General features: G+C 43.4%; 2 protein-coding genes across 3 annotated transcripts in view; one reads left to right on the top strand and one right to left on the bottom strand.

Moving 5' to 3' along the window:
* The first annotated feature begins 5,332 nt into the window (after window positions 1-5,332).
* Window positions 5,333-27,472, top strand: part of PRKG1 (protein kinase cGMP-dependent 1) — an 859,223-nt gene continuing 837,083 nt past the window's right edge. Inside the window, exons 1-2 of the mRNA XM_072130530.1 lie at window positions 5,333-5,420; window positions 23,682-23,839. Coding sequence (XP_071986631.1) covers window positions 23,811-23,839 — 29 coding nt within the window. The 5' untranslated portion in view covers window positions 5,333-5,420; window positions 23,682-23,810. The remainder of the gene's footprint in view (window positions 5,421-23,681; window positions 23,840-27,472) is intronic.
* Window positions 15,673-27,472, bottom strand: part of A1CF (APOBEC1 complementation factor) — a 41,466-nt gene continuing 29,666 nt past the window's right edge. Inside the window, exons 9-12 of one of the 2 annotated variants that reach the window (XM_072130531.1) lie at window positions 25,825-26,042; window positions 21,647-21,783; window positions 20,792-20,916; window positions 15,673-18,036 (exon numbers count right to left, since the gene is read on the bottom strand). In XM_072130531.1, the coding sequence (XP_071986632.1) occupies window positions 17,882-18,036; window positions 20,792-20,916; window positions 21,647-21,783; window positions 25,825-26,042 (635 nt within the window). In that variant the 3' untranslated portion in view covers window positions 15,673-17,881. The remainder of the gene's footprint in view (window positions 18,037-20,791; window positions 20,917-21,646; window positions 21,784-25,824; window positions 26,043-27,472) is intronic. The other variant, XM_072130532.1, reaches the window with a different exon arrangement.

Below are 27,472 nucleotides of genomic sequence, written 5' to 3'. Positions count from 1 at the left end.
GCACAGGGGCACAGCGGTAATCAAATAAGGTATGTAATTCAGCATTTATTACTAGGTGACAGGACCTAAAGACTCTTCTGATGACTGCTGTTAAGTGAAATAAAATGTGTCTGAATAAAAAATTCATGATGAGGTGAAATATAATCATGTTTTTTTGCCAGATTATTATTTATTCTCCCACATCCTCGTGTTGACCTTTAGATTATATTTGATTATAATCAAAATTATTTTTGATTATATATTCATATTTTGGTTTCCAATATGATTAATTTGTGATTATTATGATTATTATGCAATGAGCTATTTCTCTGCCGCTCAAAAATCTATGCGTCAGATGTGATGACATCACCCATGATAGAGTGACATCATATAACTGTCAGAAAACTATAGGTCAAACATCAGACCAAAAAACATAAAAAAAACCCTACAAATACTCACCCCGCCCCCCTTCATCTTGATCTTGAAGGTGTTTACACAGATTACTTGTGTTTGATCAGCAGTTTTATGCTAGAGCCTGACACACCTGATGACATTTTACTGCAACAAATGCACCCATGCGGCACCCATAAAGGGTACATTGGTGGATCAAAAATCCTACACCAATTTACAAAAATAAACTGATACCAGCTGCTGATGCCAAAAGTGTGTATGGTGCTGGTAGGGTAGCTTGTTTTTTCTTCCTACTCCTTTGTTCTACAGAGGATAGCCATCAGTGTTTAAAAGGAAGTGCAACATCCCCCACCGGGGCCTACCCTTTTCTTGGTGGCCTGGAGGCAGCCGGGGCCCGGAATACCGGAGTGGCTGGCTAGTGCGGTGGTCCCGATGCTTGGTATGGGGACCGGAGGGCTGTCCTATAGCCTGGCAGGTATCCAGCAGGTGGTGTGTGCAAGACATATGGAGGGAGAGGCTGATGAAATGGTTTCTCCCTGGGGCAACCCCTGAGGTGTCTGTAGGATGAATCCCTGGGTGATGGATGGGGAACCTGTGGTAGTAAGCAGCCGTATGCAGGGATTAGATGGAGGCAACGTTGTGCAAATCAACTTACAGTTCTTTATTGAACACCAGGCAACGGCCAAAAACAATAAGAGTAGATTCAGCAAAGCTGGTGAGTTGGTGGGAGATAGCTGGTCTGCAGGAAGGTTACTCACTGCCTGGCAGGAACTGCAGGCTGGGCTGTTGGAGATGGAGCCGAGTCCAGATGGGGAACTCTGCTCTGGGGATTAAATCTCCTGATTTGCTCTCAGGTATCAGGCAGAGGGCCTGAGGTACCTCTTCTTCCTGGTAGTGGGTCTGGAGGGCAGCTCTGCAGGGAGCTGCAAACAACCGGCTTCTCTATCTACTCACTGGAATCCAAGACCATGGGGGACATTTACAAAAAGTGTTGGTGTCTTCATTGGCTTTGTTACTTACCTGCTCTCGGAAAGAAGATACACATTAAATATTGTGGAGCTGTGCAGATACATTTCTGGTGCCGAGACCATTTTCTGTCCCTGGGACCAAAATCTGTCCCAAGCACCAGAAATGTGTCCAACAGTCGGAGAACAGGCAACAGGTTTTGTGCCCCTGCTTTCCGCCAGTTTACAGCACCCAAAAATGGCCTCGACACATATTGTGTCTGAGTTTCCACCCCTTTTCAGAGAAGAGTCGGAGCAGGCGGAAAAAGTCATTTTTTTCTGGCACCGCCAGCTAATAAATAGGTCTGAGACCAGAACATGCAGTGAGAGCGCCACAAAACTGGCGGAAACGCCATAGTAAATGTCCCCCCATGTGCTCTCACCCAGGAGGGATTTATAAACTAACTGGTCAGGTGGTAGCACTCCTCCAATCAGCTTACAGCTTGCTCTACAAGAACCTAATTGGACAACAGCATATCACAATGTTAACTGTTGCCTTGCCAGGCAGTAGCTACAGCTGCGATTACACACCATACCAAGTTCCACAAACATCATAGAGTGTTCATAACTCCCCCTAACAGCTCCTGACCTAGAGCGGGCGCTATTCGCAACTACCAGCCTACCTATGCATTGGCAGGGGTGTTGCAGAAGCTTTAAAATAAGATAATGTGAACATCTGAAAGTGTGGCTGTGCAGCTAGTGCTTGGATTAAAGTTTTATTAAAATAAAACTTATAAAGTGTCCCACTGCTAGCAGATTGATTTGGGAACTGGTAGACTGCCCAAAATGATCATATTAAGGTGCCATGTGACATAAAGAAAAATCTGTGGTTGGTACTTATAGGTCAGTAGTGCCATTGTAGCTGGGTGCCATCAGTACACCATCACATAACCCCACATGTAACATGTAGTCCTCCAGAAGTTTGGGTCCTTGGTATAGAGATTGGAAAGTAAATTCACATTCTTCGTAGTCTTACAGAGAGGTAGTTGCCTAGTTATTTTTTACCTCCTATGGTAGATAAAATACAAGCACTTCCTCGATAAACTTTACGTCATCTGCTGTAACTTAAAAGTAGTCTTACTAGAAATGTTGTGTTTCATATTTTTGGTTTTCAGTGACCTAGATTCCGGGGTCATCTATCATGTATGAAAGTAATTCCAGTCAATTATGTTATCAGGTGAAATAATGAGAGACTGAGTGTGTTGTGTCTGTACAGATGTACATTAGGAGTATAGGGATACTGCCATATAGAACAAAGGGGACTATATATATATATATATATATATATATATATATATATATATATATACTGTATATATACACTCACCGGCCACTTTATTAGGTACACCTGTTCAACTGCTCGTTAACACTTAATTTCTAATCAGCCAATCACATGTCGGCAACTCAGTGCATTTAGGCATGTAGACATGGTCAAGACAATCTCCTGCAGTTCAAACCGAGCATCAGTATGGGGAAGAAAGGTGATTTGAGTGCCTTTGAACGTGGCATGGTTGTTGGTGCCAGAAGGGCTGGTCTGAGTATCTCAGAAACTGCTGATCTACTGGGATTTTCTCGCACAACCATCTCTAGGGTTTAAAGAGAATGGTCCGAAAAAGAAAAAACATCCAGTGAGCGGCAGTTCTGTGGGCGGAAATGCCTTGTTGATGCAAGAGGTCAGAGGAGAATGGGCAGACTGGTTCGAGCTGATAGAAAGGCAACAGTGACTCAAATCGTCACCCGTTACAACCAAGGTAGGCAGAAGAGCATCTCTGAACGCACAGTACGTCGAACTTTGAGGCAGATGGGCTACAGCAGCAGAAGACCACACCGGGTGCCACTCCTTTCAGCTAAGAACAGGAAACTGAGGCTACAATTTGCACAAGCTCATCGAGATTGGACAGTAGAAGATTGGAAAAACGTTGCCTGGTCTGATGAGTCTCGATTTCTGCTGCGACATTCGGATGGTAGGGTCAGAATTTGACGTCAACAACATGAAAGCATGGATCCATCCTGCCTTGTATCAACGGTTCAGGCTGGTGGTGGTGGTGTCATGGTGTGGGGAATATTTTCTTGGCACTCTTTGGGCCCCTTGGTACCAATTGAGCATCGTTGCAACGCCACAGCCTACCTGAGTATTGTTGCTGACCATGTCCATCCCTTTATGACCACAATGTACCCTGTAACATCTGATGGCTACTTTCAGCAGGATAATGCGCCATGTCATAAAGCTGGAATCATCTCAGACTGGTTTCTTGAACATGACAATGAGGTCACTGGACACAAATGGCCTCCACAGTCACCAGATCTCAATCCAATAGAGCATCTTTGGGATGTGGTGGAACAGGAGATTCGCATCATGGATGTGCAGCCGACAAATCTGCGGCAACTGTGTGATGCCATCATGTCAATATGGACCAAAATCTCTGAGGAGCTTCCAGCACCTTGTTGAATCTATGCCACGAAGAATTGAGGCAGTTCTGAAGGCAAAAGGGGGTCCAACCCGTTACTAGCATGGTGTACCTAATAAAGTGGCCGGTGAGTGTGTATATATATATATATATATGTATATATATATATATATATATATATATATATATATTTGCAACAGCTACACACGCCAGACCATGATGGGCTAGCAGGGGCGAGTTCTTTTAGGATTCTGAGGGTGTGTAGTTCAGGGGATATAAGGCCCAGATAGATAAGAACATATTCCATAGTCTCTTTGAATGGTTTATTCTCAGCAGTCTGAACACTTCAGTCAGCAATCACAGTAATAATAATCCAAGACAAGTTCTAGGGGCCGGGGCAGTGACTTCAGTACCTGATGTATGAGGCTGAGGTGTCTCTGGGCTCCAGTGTCCTCCCTCTGCACATGTCTCTGGATCCTCTGTAGCTTCTGCAGCTACATATATTCTCTCTCTCTGTCCGATCAAGAAATATCTTGTGCTTCCAGCTCTTTCTAATGTGCAACTAATCTCCCTCTTCCCAGGTGTCTCTGCTGCAGGTTGCTGCACTACAACTCAGGCACTGGATCTGCTCTGCACTGGTCTCAGGAAAATATAACAATACTGGGGCACATTTACTAAGGGTCCGCGGAATGCATTTCCGTCGGGTTTTATCAAATATTTTTCAGTTTTGCGCTGCATTTAACTAGGGTTTTTGATGTACCCGATCAGATTTTGGCGCATCGGTGCTGGCTTTCTCGCGACACAAATGGGGGGTGTGGCCGGTGGACGATCTGACTTATTTGGACAACGTGCAGGATTTAATATCTCAAATTGAGTCGCAAGCCATGCACTCACATACACCAGGAAGAAGAAGGTGATCTCCATCAGACCTCAGCGGGGAAGTGTCACATTCAGGAAATCCGGCGCACGATCTTGGTGAATCGTGATGGACTTCATCTTTGTCGGACAGTCCGGATCGGGGATCGCGACAGGACGGGGTAAGTAAATGTGCCCCATTGTGAGTTGTCACTACAGCAGCTCTGATTAGTTAACTCATTAGTTGCTGTGCTGTAGTGTGATACACATGTGCACAGTTTAGCTGTGTTTGTGAAGCAGGGATCTAGAGATTATGATACCCCTGTTTTCACTGGGTTACATATATATTGTGAGACAGTGACTGGTACAGTGGTTGGAGATCCCTATATTTCTCCTAGGTTTCTTGCATCTGTCTTTTAAAGGACAGGTAGCGTATATCTCACCCAAGAAAAGCTGAGTGAGATGTAGAAAGTTCAGGAAAGCTGAGTGACGTTAGCAAAGACATAGCTTGCTAATGGAGTTTGGTAAATCCTGTTTTCGGGCCTGGATTTTTGGAATGATTGGCAGGCTGGTAGTGGAGCTGGTCATTCCCTTCGTGTCCAGCACAGGTTTTCCTGGTAGCTCGTACTAAACCCAGGTGTTGGAGCTCAGCTCTGCCTTGGGGGGTAGGGAGGAACCATGTGGAGAGACAGAGCCTACCTACCTGTTTAGAGGATCCTATACTGAGGCCTGGGAGCCTGTCTATGGACTGTGATTGTGTGAGGTAATACCACATCATTGTTATCTTGGGAGGTGGCTTATAGTCAGGGAAGACTGCGTATAGTTAGTGCTCAGCCGAGTTATTATTTTGTTTGCCTGAAGTATAAGACTTTGTTTCATTTTGGGATTTTTGTTGCACTAAAGGAAAAGGCCACAAGCCTGTTTCAAACTAAAACCTTTGTGTCACTGTCTGTGACTGTTTTTTGCTGCAGCTCTCAAGCTAACCCCTCAAATATATATAATGTAAGATACATATATATATGTAATCACTTCAAATGAAGGAGAATAGGCTTGGCCCGCTGTGCCGGCATTCCTCCCCACTCATCCCCACTTAGGACACAGATCGTGAAGAGAAAGTGTGCATTTAGCACAATGCTTTCCCCAGAAGGACCTGTAGCCTCCAGGAGAATATTACTACCCATAGGCTACAGGACCTGTGATGATGTCATGATCACACCACCTGCAAGGGAAAGCAGTGCACAGAGCTGCACCAGTGAGGTGAGAGGGAAACATGATAGGGGCTAAGGGAAGGGGGAGAACATAGTGTGGCTGTGTGAGGTCATTACTGGAGGGGCTATGCAAGAACAATACCGGAGGGGCTGTGCGGGGCACATTACCGGAGGGGCTGTGCGGGGCACATTACCGGAGGGGCTGTGCGGGGCACATTACCGGAGGGGCTGTGCGGGGCACATTACCGGAGGGGCTGTGCGGGGCACAATAACGGAGGGGGAGTGAAACGCATGTGATCAGTAATGACAAGCTGGTGTGTTGTATTGTTTAAATATAAGGCAAACGCCAAGTGCGCATGCTGCCTTACAGTATTTTGGTAGAGTGTTAGGGGTAGCAGCATTATAACACTTGGTCAGGAAACCAAGATGTAGGGACAATGAAGAACAAAATGGGGCACATTTATCAAGTGTCTGAAAGTCAGAATATTTGTAGTTGCCCATGGCAACCAATCACAGCTCCCCTTTAAAATATTCATGAGCACTGGTAAAATGAAAGCTGAGCTGTGATTGTTGCCATGGGCAACTAGAAATATTTTGACTTTCAGACACTTGATAAATCTGCCCCAATATGTCTGTGTGGTAAACTCCACAGGAAGGAAACGTGGCTGAATAGGAGACATGTTGATGCCTAATGGAGAAGATAGAGGCTAGGTAAAAGTTGTATACTTTACAGTTGTAATTTCAAGAAGTCAGTGAAAGGTGGTTGAGGAAGTGTCATCATTTGGGGAATGTTTTCTGCATCGGGCACCCCACAACTTTAGAAACTTGCCTGGTCAGCGCCTTTGTTTATAGATTGTATTTTCATAGGCCAGATTCATCAATTCCTTCCATTTCGATACAGAGGCAAAGTGATCAGCCATATAATGGAGAGCTACACTTTTGCAAGCCAAAAACAGTTCTTCCCCGAAGGAATGAGGGGAGGCTGCTACTGGACATGTTATTAGTGAGGGGAGGCTGCTACTGGACATGTTATTAGGGAGGGGAGGCTGCTGCTGGACATGTAATTAGTGAGGGGAGGCTGCTACTGGACATGTTATTAGGGAGGGGAGGCTGCTGCTGGACATGTTATTAGTGAGGAGAGGCTGCTACTGGACATGTTATTAGGGAGGGGAGGCTGCTGCTGGACATGTTATTAGTGAGGGGAGGCTGCTACTGGACATGTTATTAGTGAGGGGAGGCTGCTACTGGACATGTTATTAGTGAGGGGAGGCTGCTGCTGGACATGTTATTAGTGAGGGGAGGCTGCTACTGGACATGTTATTAGGGAGGGGAGGCTGCTGCTGGACATGTTATTAGTGAGGGGAGGCTGCTGCTGGACATTTTATTGAAGAGAGGCTACTGTTGGACATTTTAATAATGAGGAAAGCTAGACAGCATTTTAATAAGGGGTTCTGCTGCTGGGGACTATACTTATGGTATATGAGTATGGTGCTGTGTGCATATGTCGGTATGGCATTTTTGTGTATTCTCAAGTGTAATGTGTTGGATGGGGCTGGCAGTGGCTCTGAACCAAAGTTTACACCTGGGCCCACTAGTGTCTTGGCACACCACTGGTTTTTGCCAAATTTCTTCTTTATGATGTCATATTTCTTTGTGATTGTTGATCGTGATATCACCCAAACATGATAATAATTATAATCAATACATTTCTTTTGTTATGAAGTCATCAGTCTACATTATGACCACATGTCATTTGCTCATAATACCATCTATTGAAATAACATACAAAACAATCCTACATCTAACCGTAGTCACCAAATCTCTCCTGAAGTCTATATAAGAAAAAAAATTGGTTGCCCCTTGTCACCTGACTAAGCAACACTTGAAATAACCTGCAAGTCACTTGCTTGTGATGTCACCAATACACTAACCCTAATCCTTACACATGAGAGTTGGGTTAATGCATTAAACCAGTATTCACCAGTTCAAAGTTCAAATAAGTTATAGAAATTATAGTAATATGAATCCTCCTTATAACATTCACTTTTCAAACCTACCACTAGATGTCAGTATTGTTTAATTCATATTCCTATACAACAGCATCCCATTCTTTGTTGTATGGATGTAGCATTTACTGTATTGCACTGTTACTATATGTATTAACTCTTTTGCTCCAGAAGCAGAAGCTGGTTCCTATTTCTATGTCTGTATCTCATTCGTCATCATATATTTTATGATTTCTAATTTTACTCACTTTTGGCTAAATTATACAGACCATTAACATGTCATTATATCTGAAATATTATCAGAGCATATGTCCCATGCAAGGGGCGGACTGGAAATTTATAGTGGCCCTGGAAAAAAAAATGTAAAAGTGGTCCCATTCTGTGGGCGGGGTCAAAACAAGTAGACGCGGTCATGTGATGGGGGTGGAGCTACTAAACTCCACACAAACTGTTAATAGATGATCTAAATCAACATGTACAGCGCAGCAAAAGAGACTCATACTTGTACAGGAATAAAGGCTCTTTTTTAACCCATTAACGACCTGGCCCTTTTTTTCGTTTTTTCACTTCCGTTTTTCACTCCCCACATTCAAAAATCTATAACTTTTTTATTTTTCTACGTAAAGAGCTGTGTGATGGCTTATTTTCTGTGTAACAAATTGCACTTCATAGTGATGGTATTTAATTTTCCATGTCGTGTACTGGAAACCAGAAACCAGAGTTTGCCATTTTCTGGCGCTAATAACTTTTTCATACTTTGGAGCTGTGGTTGGTGTCATTTTTGTGACTTTTGATGACGTTTTCAATGATACCATTTTTAGGACTGTACAACCTTTGAATCACATTTTATAGAATTTTTTATATTTTTTAAAATGGCCAAAAAGTGCCGTTTTTGACTTTAACGTGAAAAGACGTTATTATATTTTTATAGACCGGGCATTTTTGGATTCGGGGATACCTAATGTGTTCATGATTTTTACTGTTTATTTATATTTCTATCAGTTCTAGGGAAAGGGGGTGATTTGAATTTTTATTTTTTTTTTATTATAATTTTTTTTTTACTTTTTTTTAAATTTTTTATATTTTTCAGGCTCCCTAGGGTACTTTAACCCTTGGTTGTCTGATCGATCCTATCATATACTGCCATACTACCAATGTGATAGCACATTGTAATGAAAGGATTAAAACGAGACAGCCTCGGGTCTTCAGAAGATGGCGGTGCATCTTTTTGAAGTACCAAACGCGGGTGTTACCGGTAAGCAAAGACTTAACGGCTATAGAGAGGGCTCAGCCCCTGAGAGCTCGGCCCCGGGATCAAGGGGTTAAAAGAACACAACTTAATACTGACTTACATATACAAAAAAAAACTACTACAATACCTTCTCTTAGCTGTCAGACTAGGTAAGTGGTGGCGAACTCACCCAGCGACGTCCCTGCCGGCTAAGGCCCTGCCTAAAGCAGATAGACTGCCCTGATAAGGGCGACCCCGCTGTCAGGAACCTAACTGACGGGCCCTGAGAGACGCTACAAGATGACAAGGGAAACTTACTCCGTCTGGCAGCTGCTGGATGGTGGAGCGGACAGGTAACCGGGATACAGGGATAGACCAGTGTTCACACTGGTGCACAGAAACCGACACAAGACTGAGACAGGAAGGAGATAAACGATACAGAGGGACAAACAACAGATACAGACAGACAAGCGGAGACAAACAATCTGTTCCCATCAGCCAACCAGTCCAGCACATTAAATTAATAAACCATGAACTCACCTTTCCGACGTTCCCCTGAAGCTCCGCTGGTGACAGCTCAGTGGGCGCTGATGGGTCCACAGGCTGTGACGTCAGTCGCTTGCCAGCGTCATAGTCTGTGCAACACACATGTAGCTGTCACTGCCTGATGGAGTGGATAAAGAAGCGGAGCTGCAGGGAAACGTTGTGAGTTCATGGTTCAGACTGAATGGTCCTCCGGGATTTTTCCGGTGGGTCATATGGCCAGTCCGCCCCTGGGCCCATGGCACTGGATACATACAACCAGAGATTCCAGAAAGCAATGACTTAATATAGAAATAAGTAAGTAGAAAATATTCTGTGTGGTTAAAAGTTCACGGCCAACCAATGTTAAAACAAACTCTTTTATCTGATGCCCTCTGCTGATCCTGATGCATGACAGAGGCCGGAACCAAATATATTTGGGTTGAATATTATAAGCTTCATTAGAAACTGGAGCAAAATCAGTTACTGGTAAGACCATCATACAAGACTGTCACATTGTAGCGAATATTCAACATTTGTATTATTGATGATGAGACTGATGAGATTTTACTGCTACTTGGCAATGCATAGGATGTACTACCGTATCATTTTATCAGCCCAAACTGTAAATACACTGGACTAGTAAACCATGTAGTCAACATGTTTTTAAGAAAAGTACTCCTGTTGGTTGGTTCCCGTAATCTTAGGTCATTGATTAATAAGTTGCAGTGTTTATACTGTACATATATACAGCAACCTGTCAGTTGGGGGTAAGAAGAGCTGGGAGTCTTTCACTAGCCTCACAAACTCTCTGTACTTATAACCTAAGATAAACTATGAGGCACATTTACTAAGAACCGTGCAAACTGCACTATGTGCAGTTTGTCTGTGTATAGTGCGCCAGATTCATGATTTCTGGCGCACGTTGTTCATGAATCTGGCACTTCCTTTGACATATGGCGTGCCACACATTTCAGTTTGCATGATAAATGTGGCGCAAGCTCTGGCTGAGCACAGGAATGCATATTTCAGTTTGCACCTAAAGGAAAGTGCAAAGTACGACAGAAAACGGGCGCACGGCGCTTAGTAAATGTGCCCCTATGTGTCTAGAACCCTCTTTGCAAAATCGTTGGACATATTCATCATACACGGCGTTTGTGCGCCAGCGTATGATAGCCCTACCGCTGCTCTTGGGCAACAAGATGCATCAAGACGCTGAAACCTCTTGATGTGTCCGGCGGGGTGCAGCTGGCAAATTTTCACATTTGGGCCACGCCCCCCCCCCCTTTACGCCCATCTGGCGTGGAGGTCACAGATTGGCGAGAATAATCATAAGTGCTTGCAATAAGCTAGCACTTGCGATTATTTCATGGCCTTTACGCGACTGTTGGGGTGGAGAGACCCTGATAGATATGCCCCTCTTTTACTAAGGGTTCGAACGACGCACTTTCGTTGGGTTTCCCGAATATTTCCGTTTTGCCAAATTGCCCCGGGATTTTAGCGCACGCGATCGGATTGCGGCGCACCGGCGGCGGCTTGCATGCAACAGAAATCGGGGGCGTGGCCGTCAGATAACCCGACCGATTCGGAAAAACAGCGGAATTAAGAAACGAAACTCCGGCGGACCTCGGCACAGCAGCAACACAGGAAGGAACTCGGGCGCACGATGTTAGTGAATCGCAGCAGACCCGAATCCTCGTTGGACAATGAGCCACGGGATCGCGACTGGACTGGGTAAGTAAATCTGCCCCAATGTGTCTAAAAGGAAGAGCTCTCCTGACAAATTCATTGGACTCATAAACAAAAATTATCTATGGGTCTGGAATAGAGAGCTCTCCCTAAAAATCAACTGGACTCGTAAGCATAAGCTGTGTGTCTTTTATTTGATTTAAGTATGTCTAGTACCCAAGCAGTAACAAGTATTTGTGCAGTTTTGGCTACTAGCAGTAAAAACCTGAAGCTGCAGTACTAAGCGTTTACTGCTGTTTATGGATCTGGTACTCTGTGAACCCACATATTGCTTACTAGAGATGAGCGAGTATACTCGTCCGAGCTTGATGCTCGTTCGAGTATTAAGGTACTCGAAACGGCTCGTTGCTCGGACGAGTATTTCCCCTGCTCGAGATCGAGCATTTAATTAAAAAAACACAGTGAAGAACAATGAAGAATAGAATAAAAACAGTGAACACAGTGAACACAGGATCATTTAAGTGAAAAACACAGTGAAAAACACAGTGAAGAATAGATTACAGATGTTCGGCACATCTGCTTACTTGTCGGGAGATACGCGCGGAACGGTGCGAACAAAATACTATGTGAAGAACAATATATATGTGTGAAGAACACATTGCAGAACACGGTGAGCAGGACAGAGACAACGAGGAGCAGCACAGAGACACCGGGGAGCAGCACGGAGACATGGGGCAGCGGCAGCACGAAGACATGGGGCAGCGGCAGCACGAAGACATGGGGCAGCGCAGCACGGAGACATCAGGCAGCGGCACGGAGCGGCACGGAGACATCGGGGCACGGAGACATCGGGGCACGGAGACAGCGGGGCACGGAGACAGCGGGGCACGGAGACAGCTGGGCACGGAGACAGCTGGGCACGGAGACATCGGGGCACGGAGAGAGCTGGGCACGGAGACAGCTGGGCACGGAGACATCGGGGAGACTTCAGTGGAAGAAGAGCAGCGGATCCCGGGACATCGTATCTCCCGACAAGTAAGCAGATGTGCAGAACATCTGTAATCTATTCTTCACTGTGTTTTTCACTTAAATGATCCTGTGTTCACTGTGTTCACTGTTTTTATTCTATTCTTCACTGTTCTTCACATCTGCTAACTTGTCGGGAGATAATATACGCGCGGAACAGTGTAGAATAGATTGCAGATGTTTGCATACATCTGCTAACTTATCAGAAGACATTCTTTTTCAATTAATTAACACATTTTATTCCCGAACCATGGTCCCTTTGAAAAATGCTCGAGTCTCCCATTGACTTCAATGGGGCTCGTTATTCGAGACGAGCACTCGAGCATCAGGAAAAGTTCGTCTCGAATAACGAGCACCCGAGCATTTTAGTGCTCGCTCATCTCTATTGCTTACATTTTGATATAAGTGCCTGCCTTACGACGATTTATTTAAAAAAAAAAATCTTTAAAATAAATTGAATTATTATTTTTGCATTGTTTAAATAAACTCTCTAACATTGTCTCTAAAACATTTAAAATGTTAAACATTTCAGCAGCTTCTCCTGTTGAAGTCAAAAGTTTAGAGTCAAAGAATCGATTGATCAAATAAAGCAAAGTTCACATTTACCGAGCAATGTCAGCCTGGCTGCCACATTCCAGGTATAGACGGAGCGTAAATCTGCTAAGCAAAACGTCCAAATAAGTGATATTTAAAGGGGACACTTAAAGGGCATCTACCACCAGGATGAAGGACTGTATGTAGATGAGCCTGAGGGGCTCCAGGCTCCATAGGTGTTAATGTAACCTGGAGCCCCTCAAGCTCATGTGTATACAGTCTTTCATCCTGGTGGTAGATGTCCTTTAAGCTGCAATCTTAGGATCAACCCATGACCAGGTATAATGCTGTGGAAGATCAGAAGCAAGGGGGATATTTATCATATGCTGGAGCTAGGTGCACCACTGTATGATGTTCCCCCCTGCCCCTCTGAGTAAGTAGTCTCATCCATATGACCATTGATTGTCCAATTCTGAAGGTATTTTATCACGTATCCCCCTCTATGACCAAGTTCTCATTATCCTAAAAAATGGTATTAACTTACCGTATTTTTCTATAAGGCTATAAGGCGCACTGAATTATAAGGCACACCATCAATAAATGCCAGCTAAAAGGTCTAGGTTAATTTATAAGGTGCACCACATTATAAGGCGCACCTGGTTATAAGGATGAATGATCAGCAGGTGGCAGACCTATGCACAGTACAAGGCAGCTGTTGTCTGTAAGTATGGTTCATATATAAGGTGCACTGGACTATAATAGTAGTCCGAAAAATACAGTACTTGAAAAGTATCCTCTGGTAGAACTTGCTAAACAAAGAGAATTTTCAAAGATGACAACCGGTCCCTGAGTACAGGCGGTCCCCTACTTAAGGACACCCGACTTACAGACGACCCCTAGTTAAAGGCGGACCCCTCTGCCCACTTTGAGCTTTGGTGAAGCTCTCAGAATGCTTTACTATAGTCCCAGACTGCAATGATCAGCTGTAAGGTGTCTGTAATGAAGCTTTATTGATAATTCTTGTTCCCATTACAGCAAAAAATGTTGAAACTCCAATTGTCACTATGGCAAAAAATTTTTGGGTCTGAATCTACAATTATAAAATATACAGTTTCAACTTACATACAAATTCAACTTAAGAACAAACCTATGGAACCTATCTTGTATGTAACCCTGCCTGTAATGGACTACACAAGCAAGCCTTATCCATGTCATTCCTAAAAAGAAGTAGATCTTGAGAAAAGTGGCTGCTTAGGGGTTGTAGTGGGGTCTAAGTATGGATCCATTCATATTATGGCTCTGGACAACTTATATGGAGCTGTCATATGACATCACATTCATCTGTAGGACTAATGTACGCTTCTCTGTATACTGTTCAGTTCATATAAAGGTATATGGAGGCAAAAGTTTATGCTCAGATTTAGTTTTTCTTACAAGAACTTAACTTCAACAAGAGACTTCTCCACTTGGCATGGACCATGACATATGACCTTAAGACCACATCTGGTTACATGGGATCCAGTCCTATTTAATTGTACCTTAAAGAGTCCCATTGAATTGTAACTTGCAGACCCATGACTGCAAAAGAGGCAGAACCCAGAAACGCGCCTTAGCCTTCTGCCGTGGTTTCAGTGGCATTTATGGGTGCGGTAGAATGCTTGAACATAAACCATGTGTTGCCCCAGTGATCCTGGATTTTTCAGTTTGACTAAGCTTAGTTTGGGTAAGCTTGAGAAGACCAAAAATAACAGGCAGGAGAGCAGCACTCCGTGGTATACAGTGCAACGTTTCGGCTAGCTCAATGCAGCCATCTTCAAGATGGCTACATTGAGCTAGCCGAAACGTTGCACTGCATTTTCCACTGGTGAATAAACACTGTATACCACGGAGTGCTGCTCTCCTGCCTGCTATTTTTGAATATCTCTTGGGGCTTTGAGTCGAACCCCTGGAGCCTGCACCCACATTGGATTACAATCCCATTGATCTCACTGTGCCGCCTATATCTGTTTTTTTTGGTAAGCTTGGGAAGTATGCAAAATATTTTCCAAGGTGTTAAATGGAAAACAATGCCTTCTTTTGTTACCTTGAAAGGCAGCCCCCTTACCACCAAGTATGGTCTACTTGAAGTCTAAAGATATAGTACTGGATTAAGCTTCCAGAAGGAACAGACTCCCAACTGTAGACAGAGCTGTTCCGACCTGGTTGGGTCTCCTCAGTACAGCATGGGGAACTGGATTGGCTGTGTGAGAGGCTATGGACTAGGGTCAGACAGTAGGTGTTCTCTTTATGGAGTGATTACCAATTAAGGCCACCTTAAAGGCATGTGGAGACTTAAAGCAATAGATGCTCCACTCGGGAGTTGGGAGTCTGTTCCTTCTGGAATAGATATACTGGTTTGTCTTAATCCCGCACCATATCCCGTAATCCCTTACCTATCTTGTAGGTCATACTTGGTGGTAAGGGAGCTGCCTTTCAAGGTAGCAAAAGGAGGCATTGTTTTCCATTTAACACCTTGGAAACTGTTTTTACATACTTCCCATAATTCCCTAGTGGAACATCTATGGCTTTAAGTCTCCAAATGCCTTAAAGGTGAACTAAATTGGCAACCTCTCCATAAGGAGAACACCTACTGTCTGACCCTATGGGTAAGCTTAGTATGAGGTGAACTCTTGATATATCTGTATCCCCACAAAGAAATGAATCAAACATCATTGAATGTCATTTAATTACTGATATTACTGATCATTTCATGGCCAGAGATCCCCATTCCAACCCTGAATCTTGATGAAATCTACAGTCTTTTGATTCCATAAATTGCCTTTTATTCACAGTACGACAGTTCTTTACAAACATCTATACAAACATAAGTGCTTCATGCACATTTTAATACTGCTGCCTTTTTTTTTGCTGTTATTTGCTAAATTCCAGAAGATAGACCAGTCGATAACATTGCCATGTCCTATACCTTATCATTGATACAGGTTTAAACTTTAAACCTTGGCTGGTCACTCTCTGGTTAAGTTCACATTTGTTGCACAATATATTTCCGGCTGCCAGAAACTGGATAAGTCAATAACAAAAAATACCTTAGCGTTAAGGATAAAAACAACTTTTGGTTCTAGATTTTTCTGTGTTTTTGTCTTTTTTAGGTGTGCACAAAATCTGAATTTAGTCCATTGAATAGTATTAAGCCTTAAAGGGAACCTGTCATCAGACATCGACCTTATAATCAACTACCAGTATGTTGTGAAGCAGCTGAGCTCCTACATCATGTTTCTTTCATGTCCCAGCGCGGTGGCATCATGCAGAAAATCAACTGATGTAAACTGGTATCAAGTCAAGGAGGCAGAGAATTTAACACTGAAGTCAAGCTCTCCCCATCTCAAAATGTTCCCTTCACTGTAATTGATGATTCTGCATCCCGAGATATCACTTATCAGATTTCTGGTGCATGATGTCAGTCATGGGGAGAAAGCTTTCAGAGGTGGGGAGAGCTTGACTTCAGTGACAAACTTTCCTCCTTAACTTATACTTGTACAATCCTTAATCTATTTACATCTCTCATTAAATATGATTTTCTGCATGATACAACCACACTGGGCCCTAAAAGTAACATGATCTGAAAGCACTTCTTGACAACTTACTAGTAGTGGTTTATTAGGTTAATCTCTGTTGACAGGTTCCCTTTAAGTTGGCTGGACACATTGGGGGTTATTTACCAAGGGCCCGATTCACGTTTTCCCGACGTGTTACCCGAATATTTCCATTTTGAGCCGATTTTCCCTGTATTGCCCCGGGTTTTTGGCGCACGCGATCGGATTGTGGCACATCGGCGCCGGCATGCACGCGATGGAAATGGGGGGGGCGTGGCCGTACGAAAACCCGACGGATTCGGAGAAACCGTCGCATTTAAAAAAAAAGAAAAAGTGTTGTGGGACACGCACTTACCTTCACCAAGTATAGGATCGAGAACTCCGGCGGGCCTCGGCGGACTTCAGCACAGCAGCGACACCTGGTGGACGTCGGAGGAACTACCTTAGTGAATCGCCGGAAGAACCGAATCCACCGCAGAGAACGCGCCGCTGGATCGCGAATGGACCGGGTAAGTAAATCTGCCCCAATGTATTTTTGTTGCCTAACCTAATGATCTTGGCTCTATTGGGAACAATCTATATGTTAGCCTTCTTAACTCTCCGAAGAGGACATAAAGATTGGGCAGTTGGATTATGACATGCCCAATTTGTTCTCAAGAAGATTTGCCACCACCAGAGATGGTTCACCCCCCCACCATTATAAGGGATCTATGAGCTTGGGTATCATAATTTAAGCCCAGCATGTTGTCATTTTTATAGACCCCCATTAAAATATTGCTTGTACCACAAACATGTAGACCCTTTAAGAGTCCATATGTTGTTCTTCGATCACAATGCAGTGTTTTTTTTTTTAAAGATTTCTATACACAGCAGATTTTTCAGCTTCCAAAAGTGTTGACTATAGAAAGTCAATTGGCAACCATGCACACAATCTTATCTTTCATTATACACACAATGGTTAATATGATTGTTTGGTCCCTGTTTCTGTATGTATTTACATAGGGAATTGTGCAGCCATGATTATTTAACCCAAAAAATGGTTCTATGGTTGGGCATATTTGCAGAACTTACCTAAACTAACAAACTTAATGAACCTTGGGTGCCCCTTTGGTGTTTCAGGTAGTGAAATCTTTTGAATATAGACACAATGGACGAAGTGTATGTCAGGTGATCAACCTAATAATAATCTTTTTAAAGACTTTACGCAAAGTCCTATAGGCAAAGCCAATAGTGTCACGTCCAATATTCATCTTGATGAAGAGGACCTTCAAACAGTACAAAATCGCTACAAAAACTACGACCTAAACCTAGACCCTTAGAAGAAATGGCACAAAATACAATAAAATAAAAATAAAATTCCGATCTCTCGTTCACATTCACCGCACACAGGATAGGTTTCTGCTTTAAGGGAATTGTTAAAATGTTCCATAGGCATCTCCGCGAGCAGCCACTGCGAAGGCAGGATAGGCTTCATAAGCGGCATAGGCGGCGAGGTCTTGTCCCAAGGCCACGGCTTGTTTGAGTTGTGTGGCTGCCACTGCTGCTGCTGGGGAGCCGGCTATCGCATATCCTGGGGATATAAATTACAATGTAGTCGTGAATATATGACAGGATTATAGTATTAACATTTATTATACTTCGATGATGGAGTTTCACAGGGTCTATACTGTAGACGGGCCGATGAACATGAGCAGCTCATTAAATTTACATAAATGTTGAACCCAATCGTTCCATTGGGATTGAAGAAGAGAAGACGGTCCCGGCACTGATCCGCAACTTGGAGCAAAGACTTGACCTGTAATATCTTCTTTATTTAGAGCATAGTGGGTAAAAACAGAACACATATCCAGAGGGTAACCCACAGACCTACGTGTTTTTCGGCTATTCAGCCTTATTCATGGTCAATGGTTCCATTGGGATTGTTATGGCATCTACTGTGTATGGAGACCAACCACATCTACCAACAGATGTCAAGAAGAAGAAAACATTTTTTTAGTCGATGGGGGATATTTATCTGGGATTCTGCGAACTTGCGATTATATTCCACCTGCGTTCCTGCCCATACAACTGCGCACATGCTGCAGCTGTTGAATTTTCATATGTGAAAATTTGCCGGCTGCGTAGGACCCCACGGTGCAGGACACCGCCGGATACATCAAGAGGTGCTGGAGCGCGGTTGTGTAATAAATAGCCCCCAATCTGTCCATAAGTGTGTGATATCAGATGACCATTTCAGGAATATAGGGGGTCATTTACTAAGGGCCCGATTTGCGTTTTCCCGACGTGTTACCCGAATATTTCCGATTTGCGCCGATTTCCCCTGAATTGCCCCGGGATTTTGGCGCACGCGATCGGATTGTGGCGCATCGGCGCTGGCATGCACGGGGGCCGAAATTGGGGGGCGTGGCCAAACGAAAACCCGACGGATTCGGAAAAAAACACTGCATTTAAAACAAAAAATCTGTTGCGGAGCTTACCTTCACTCAGCCCGGCTCGGTGAACTCCAGTGCGTTCCGATGCTTTTCAGCGCATCAGCACCACCTGGTGGACGTCGGAGGAACTGCCTTAGTGAATCCCGGCCGGACCTGAATCCAGCGCAAAGAATGCGCCGCTGGATCGCGAATGGACCGGGTAAGTAAATCTGCCCCATTGTGTTATTTAGGGTGAGGCTGCGATGACTGCAAAATATCGGAGACTATACACGTGCATTACGTACAAGAGCATTTTGGATTTTTAAATCTAAAGACGAGATATCCACTTGGTTTGAATTATAAAACGGATCCGATATAAAACTTTTATTACGTTTTCTCCTCTTATTTTTATTCTTTTTCCACCTTTTTGATAAAAGTAACTGTGTAGCGTTTATGATCATGTGTTCTATGACGTAAGCATTTAAACAAGCGGCATTGTTACAAAGTTTATGTCTGAAACATATAAGCGCCTTTTTCTTTGGCGCGCCAAAACGTTTTGGGATTCTGAATATAGAGAATTTTTAACAATTATTTTCCACTGGGATCTACTTGTGGGCTGCTGGATGAACTATTTGCTCATCCATTCCTGATTCCGACACCGCAGATCCGTGCATCAATATCTTTTTACTCTCTGGTTATAAAGTGAAGGTGAGCTGAACCATATACCTTTATAATTGTAATTTTTTACAACTAAAAACGACTTTATTGGCCAAAAATGTTGAAGATCAACCTTTCAAATAGCCATCGAGCCTTTGATCAATGTCAATGTCTGAAGAAAATCTACCATCAAAACCAGACAGATGGGCTCAGGGAGGCGGCTTTATAGCTTCACATGCTATTACACTGTGTAGGAGCATGTCTTACTCCCCCCTCTGCTTCTTGGTACTTCAGGGCGTATCTCCCCCTCCCACTGTGTGAAATTACAGCAGGCAGAGGGAGGGGGAGATACGCCCTGCACATTATAACAGCCTGAGAACCTGCAGCAGGGAGGAGCACAGATAACACCCCCCCAGAGACCTTGAGGCTCATTAGCATAATATTAAAAGTTGATTCTAGAAGCAAGGGGGCCATGTATAACAAATATTACAATATTATCATAGTTATGGTGCCTGGATCTATGAGTAAGTGTCCTTGGTAGGTTTCTTTTAAGCTCAGTATTAGTAAGTATGAAAGGTCACCAACAGTAGGTGGTAAAAAATCTATAATAACCTTTCCGCACAATTAAAGATCTCTAGTGTTAGGGTCAGGTTAACTATAGTGGAGAACACGGTTAATCCCATGAAATGGCCCCAATCATTCCTATATATTGATGGTCCACCATTGACATGACTCTTATCACATGTCGTAAAAGCTTTTTCCACTGATATCCCGTATAAGCTGGACATTCAGATCATAGGGGCTCATTTACTAAGGGCCCGAATCGCTCATTTTCGTCAGGTTTCCCAAAAATTACCGGTTTGCGACAAATTGCCCCAGGTTTTTGGATTGTTTTCGGATTGTGTCGCATTGTCGCCGGCTTGCATGCGACAGAAATCAGGGGGCGTGGCCGTCGGAAAACCTGATGGATTCGGAAAAACGCGGTATTTAAAAAAAAATGGGTCGCTTGACACGCACTTACATGCACCACGATTAGGATGGTGAACTCCGCTGGACCTCGGCGCAGCAGCGACACCTAGTGGACATTGGTCGCACGACCTTAGTGAATCGCCGGAAAACCCGAATCCTTGTCAGAGAATGCGCCGCTGGATCGCGACAGGACCGGGTAAGTAAATGTGCCCCATAGTGTTTATCTTTTATTCATGAAGCAACAAAACCAAATGTTTCTTGCATTTGTAACTAATGGAATAATGTTACCTGCAAAGGCTGCTGGTGGCTCAGCTGTTTCAGTGGGAATCCCTAAGGTCTGTAGTGTATATTCGGCTGCATAGTTCTTTGCTTCATCCACTGATATGCAGAGTTTTGGAGGTGTAAATGGGTGTCTACAAAAAGAAAAATCATCGGAGTTATGGATAAATAGAGGAGTTTGTACTGATGCACTTAAAATGGTTGGCCAATGGTTAGATATCAAATCAGGATCAGATTTAGCTCCCATTCACTGAAGCCTAATTCCTTCGGTTAGGACGTCAAAATCAATATCCAGGTAGACCCCTAGTGCCCTACAGCGGTGCATGTATAGAGCCCATATATAAACCAAAATGTCACCATTCCTGGTGTTGGCTCACATCCTTATGTGATCTCTGATCAGGGGAGGATTAAGACCACTATGGGCCCTGGGCTATCGGAATATTATGACCCCTACTAGTCTGAAATCACTTCTTATATCAGCTTCTTGGGGAATGGAGAAAGTGTCCCTTCTGCCTGCTTTCAATTTGCGGTTTCAGAGATACTCAGCTCTTGTATAGATGTGTATTAAGAGCAGGAACAGATGTACAAGGATGTCATGAGTGAAGGTTTGGTATCAAATATGGTGGTGGGTTGGGTGGACTGGCCCCCTAGAAGGCTTGGGCCCCAGGGTTCTGCCTAAACCGCCTACATTATAATCCACTACTGCCTCCAAGAGGATAGCACAAAGGGGGGAAAACAGGTCATGACATCTTGGCTACATCCTCCAAATATTAGCACTTAGAGAACGTGTAGTCCGCTGCCGAGTTACCTCCAATACATCCATATAGAAAAGAAAATGCATAAATGAGAAAAGCATGTACTCACATTGCAGGGTTCTGGCTTGCCAGCACAGGGATTGTGATCTTATATAGAAATAGTTGCCTTTGATCTTGGCCAATTGCAGAATGCAGCTGATAAACTGGTTGTCCCCAGTTGTTTTTTTGGCAAATTTCTTCTAGAACCTAAAAAAAAAGGAAAGCTGCATATAAATCACAGATTTCCCATTGAAGAAATATAAATTATTATATATCAGCAAGTTGTACTTAAAGGGAACCTGTCACGAGGAGACCCATTTTTTGCACTTCCCCAGTACCCACAGAGCATAGTACATACACTGCCAAAGTTTTTTTGTATTTAAAATTGGTTTTACAGAAAAAAAGAGATGTTATATTGTACCTTTCGTTAGCATCTGCTGTGTGACTAGGCAGTTGCCAAATGGGAGGGGCTGGGAAGGAGCAGTTCCCCCCCACCCTTGGGAAACAGCTTCTCCATGTGACCTTTTCAAGTATATGAAAACACCCATCACTGGGCTTAGCGACGCCCCCTGCTCCTCTACAGCCAATCCCGAGTGAGGGGAGTTATTCATATATTTGAAAAGGTCACATGTTTCCAGCCCCTCCCATTTGGCAACTGCCTAGTCACACAGCAGATGCTAATGAAAGGTACAATATAACATATCTTTTTTTCTGTAAAACCAATTTTTTATACAAAAACACTTTGGCAGTGTATGTACTATGCTCTGTGGGGACTGGGGGAGAGCTAAACATGAGTCTCCTGATGACAGGTTCCCTTTAAAAGTAGATAGAAAAATTCAATACCATATAGGAATACATACACTCTTCATGTATGTACACCATTTACAGTCTAAAGGGGACACGGTTCTAGCTGGTGTAGAACCGAAGAGAGGGACATCTGGAGGTGAAAAAGTGACCCTTCTCTGCTCATTTGCATATAAATTTCAGTTTCAACATAAATTAGGGAATTCTAGAAAAGATATTTAATTGCCTACTGGAAGATGCACTTCGCTGGTAAAAAAAAAACTGGTGACGGGTTCCCTTTAGTTCATTTGCTTTTGTAGCTGATTAGTTACTTTTTTTAGTCCATTAGCAATACCTTCCAGGACCTTTTGATAGTATTCATGAATACAAGCTTAAGGTCCTGGAAAGTAGATTGCTCATGGATAGTTAGGATCACAGGACCCTCCATCTCCTTCTATTTTATGCACAATGTCAGCTGAGGAGCTATAGAAGACATTTCTGAAGAAGGGCTTTACTTAACATTTTAAGAAAGCGGAGCAGAATTATTAATAGATCTATATTGGTAAATTACCTAATAATAATAATTCTTTATTTATATAGCGCACACAGATTACACAGCGCTGCACAAAGCATGACAAATCGGTCCCTGTCCCCATGGGGCTTACTATCTAATCCACCTACTAGTATATTTTTTGGAGTGTGGGAGGAAACTGGAGGACCCGGAGGAAACCCACGCAAACACGGAGAGAACATACAAACTCTTTGCAGATGTTGACCTGGGTGGGACTAGAACCCAGGACCCCCAGCACTGCAAGGCAGAAGTGCTACCCACTCAGCCACCGTGATGCCCCTATCCCCCCTTAAAATCCTACTCCCCCCCCCCCCCACAGACACACAAAAACATGTAGTAGCCATCTTGTCTAAGGCTACAGCTCAGATTTATATTCTCTAGACTCCTCTTGGTAAGTGTTAATTCGAGATTCCCAGTGACAAAAGCTCCTTCCTTGCTAAATTTTTCGGGTGAAAAGGGCATAATACTCTCCAACACCCAGGTATGCCTATGCTTGTTAGACCTAAAGGATCCAGTTGTTGATTGTTGCTTCTGTTTGCCTAAATTTTTATAGTCAGTAGACAGTCAACCCAAACCTAAAAAACCCAATACACCTCTACACCCGGCCCCAATGCCAACTGAACATGGTAGACAATGGGGGCTGGAGCGGATCCTATTTTTGCTATGGATTTCCCTGATTGACAGCTGCTACGCTGAATAATCTTTTATCACTTTTTTTTAATATTAACATTTAGCCTTATGTGTTTTTCAGAAATACCAGCTTCCATTGAAGACTTCAATCTACATTAGTTTCCTGCCATTTCCACTCCAGAACTGATCCGTTTCTGTAATTTACAGCCTTATTCCAGGAGAAGGGACACAAGGTTCTGTACTTTATCTAATGGTGCATCCCCTAATCTACAAATTAAGGTAAAAAGCTTCTCGGCAAATGTAGCTGTGGCTGATGTGGTTGGATAAATTACATAATGGAAATGTTGTATTTGATAAAAGTCATTTAGACTTTCTGCTCTAAATTGTATTTCAGGAAGCAAAATGTTTTGTTGGTCCATTATGAGTCTGATCTTTTTACTATTTTAATCACACAGAATATCATTACTGTCTTATTACTATGGGTTTTTTCTTATCATAGATTCGGTAAAGTGGGCGACGTCTCTGAGGAGATCGTAGAGAAAAGGGATTTTGTCTCTTTTTAACTTAGAAAGAATGTTGCCCAAAATATATCTTGTTTTTGGACCTGGAGTAAGACACAAATAGCATGTGTGTTAAGACTGTAGAAGAAATTTTGGGTACAGCTGAGGACTATTGGTAATCCTAGTTTAAGTAGGCAGAAATGTTTTTTTTAATTTGCCATTTTTTAAAACTTTTCCTTTTATCTTTTTTATCTATATCCAGCAGTTTCTTTGCTGTCCTCCTCAGTTTAGCCCAGTTTAGTAGGTCCTTCCCCTGCCTGTGCTGACAAGTACTGAGAATCTTTCCTGTAAACAAATCTACAAAATTGGACTCACAGGTGGGGAGGGGCTGCTGCTCCCTGCTCACAGGGGAGGAAAGAGGGGGAGGACTTATGACCGTGATCTCTGTTTGTGTGTAGCAGAGCTGAATGTGCTCACTGCTTTGGATTTGTTATGGGAAATCCGGCTCTTCTAAGTGTGTTGGATCATTAGGTTCTGCTCACTAAGAAGAGTCAGCTCTTCTAGCTCTCGAATGGCTCCCGATTAAATATATAATAGGGAGCTTCAGTCCAGCCAGTCACCCCACTCCGCAACACTTTTAACCCGATTTTATTTTATCTGGTTGACCCAAAAATAGGTTTGGGGTTAAGTGAGCTATTGGCTCACCGAAGCGAGCGGACTCCCGTCAGTGAAATAGACGGCTCTAAGTGACGGCTTGTTCGTGAATGACAAATCTCTACTGTGGATACAGATGTCTCCTACGCAGAGTCGTGCCACTCAAGATCTCTTCTGTTACTTATCAGTCCATCTATCCCAGTCTATAATTCTACAGAACTTTCTGTGTCTCTTCACCACATGCAGCACCCCCTCGCCCGCCTTGTACTTGGCACTTTGTGCATAGCACAGGGAAGCTTTTAACAGTCAAACATACTGTACACTTCTTGTAACTGTTTTACTTCTGTTTTGTACCATGTATTACATGCTCCTCCGTGTGATGAAAGCTGCCAGGCATACATCCTGTACACTATTCAGTGTTCAGTGGATCTACTTCTAGGAATCCTACTAGATTTGTTGCTAAATTATTGAATGAGAGAACACAAGGTTTTTATAGGACGTGGGGCAAAGTGAATTGAACTCGTTTTCAGGACAGATACAGGGAGAGGTTAGTCTCCGCCCACTTCACCTCTAGTGAGAAAGATTTTTGTCAAACACTTTCAGTACTCAAAATGCCATAACTTTGGAAAGAAAAGGGAGAGTAACACAATATTGGCATCATTCTGTTTGTTTGTAAAGGGGGAATCATACATGACACTTTGGTAAAATCACTGTTCTGTTAAGCATATTTGACAAAGCAAGGTAATATCTTGCTTATCAGTGAGGCTACATATGTGACATCAACTTAGCATTGGGTTGGGGGGGGGGGTTGCCGATAATGGGAGATGGAGCAATCAACAAATAAAGATCTGTTTTAGATGAACCATACCATTGTAGTCACGTTATAAAAGTTCCTATCCACTTTAATGGGAGCAGATTCTGCATATACAACATACGACCACTACATAGACCATCGGCTCCTGTCTCCATTATCTGTGTTTGGGGGTTAGGTGTCTGCCCCTGCATGATCAGTTATCAACATTTAGTCCTGGGGTTAGACCATAAATACACCTTTGTGCACAACTCCTCTATAATCCTGTCCCAGTACTATAACCAAAGATCCCAACCTACCTGTGGTGCCAGTTTGATGCCTTGTGGTTTTAATGCAACAGTACTCATAGGTGTGAGCTCCATTCCTGGTAAAATATCATAGAGTTTCTCTTCTCCTCTCTTGTCTCCTTTCATGGGGTATGCAACACATCCACGGCCCAGACCAGTATATGCCAGGTATCCCCGTCCTCCCAGGCCTCTAACGCCTGCAGCCCCTACAGGTACACTCATGTAAATTTCTAGGAATGTAAGAAGGCATTAAACTGAATCAAATCAGCAGAAAATCACCCAGATCCATGATATAATGCAGAAGCTAGCACCACGTGCATTGAACATGCTTATAACAATGGAGTCACATTCAGTGGAGAGTTATCTAAGAGCCTGATGTGTAATGATAACTACCCTCTACATACATTAATAGCATCTGCAGTGTGGATAGTGCTACATCAGGGCCGGATTAAGGATGGTGGGGGCCCCTGGGTGCAAAATCTGGTGGAGGCCCCCCACTGAGTGTAGCGTACATACATATCCTCCTGCTCACTATCCACTATCCCAGCAGTCACCCAACTACATACAGCCGCCTCGCCCCCCAGTAACACAGCTACATACAGCCGCCTCGCCCCCAGTAACACAGCTACATAAAGCCGACTCTGCCAATCTGGTGGGGGCCCCCTGGGGGGGCAAGAAGGTGGGGGCCCCGGGGCTCGAGCCCCAGGAGCCCCCCCTTTAATCCGGCCCTGTGCTACATAGTGTCTTAAAGGCAACAGTGCCCCCTGTGTTAGTTAGCAAATTTAACAAGATGAACAAAATGATTCCATTCTTCTCTTCCTCAGGCTTAAAGATTTCAGATATGTAATAGTAATATTATGCTCCTCCATTGTCTTAAAGTTGTTCAGCACACAGTAGTTCCAACTTTTAATGAAATTAATGCACAAATTATAGCCTTTGCATGTTAATTGCTTTATACACATTGTAATGTACAGTACCATCCAGATTATGTACAGTAAAGTAGCATTAGTTCTTGATAGTTTTAGATTAGACTACCCCATTATGATGAATTGTAATCCTTACATCACAAGATCGCAAGATACTACATTGGGGGCAGTGATCACATGTGTCACCCATTAAATCCAGCAGTGGATTATAATATAGGCTGTTTGGGCAGCAGCCCGAGGTCCAAACCTTCTAGGGGGCCCATGACCATCCAAACCACCCACCAAAAGTTATACTGAGAAGGACCTCAACCCATGAAATTCTCATACATATGTTCATGCTGTTAATACACATGTACAGAAGTCATTTCAGGACCTTTGAAGGTCCTTAGAGGGTCCTGAAACCGCAGATTGAAAGCAGGCAGAAGGAACACATCCTCCATTCCCCACAAAGCTTGATTCTAGTAAGAATGTACAAAGTGACTCCAAACTTGTAGGGGTTATAGTACAGTCTTTTTCGGACTATAAGGCGCACCGGAGTATAAGGCGCACCATCAATAAATGCCATCTAAAACCTCTAGGTTCATATATAAGGCGCACCTGATTATAGGAATGAATGACCAGCAGGTGGCAGAACTGTGCACAGTTCAAAGCAGCTGTTGTCTGTAAGTACGGTTCATATATAAGGCGCACTGGACTTATAGTCCGAAAAATACGGTAATCATAGAGCCCTGGAC

The sequence above is a fragment of the Engystomops pustulosus genome, chromosome 11, assembly GCF_040894005.1.
Source record: "Engystomops pustulosus chromosome 11, aEngPut4.maternal, whole genome shotgun sequence".
Taxonomy (NCBI): Eukaryota; Metazoa; Chordata; class Amphibia; order Anura; family Leptodactylidae; genus Engystomops; species Engystomops pustulosus.
The sequence above is the reverse complement of the archived record's forward strand: the minus strand, read 5'-3'. Positions and strand labels throughout refer to the sequence as shown.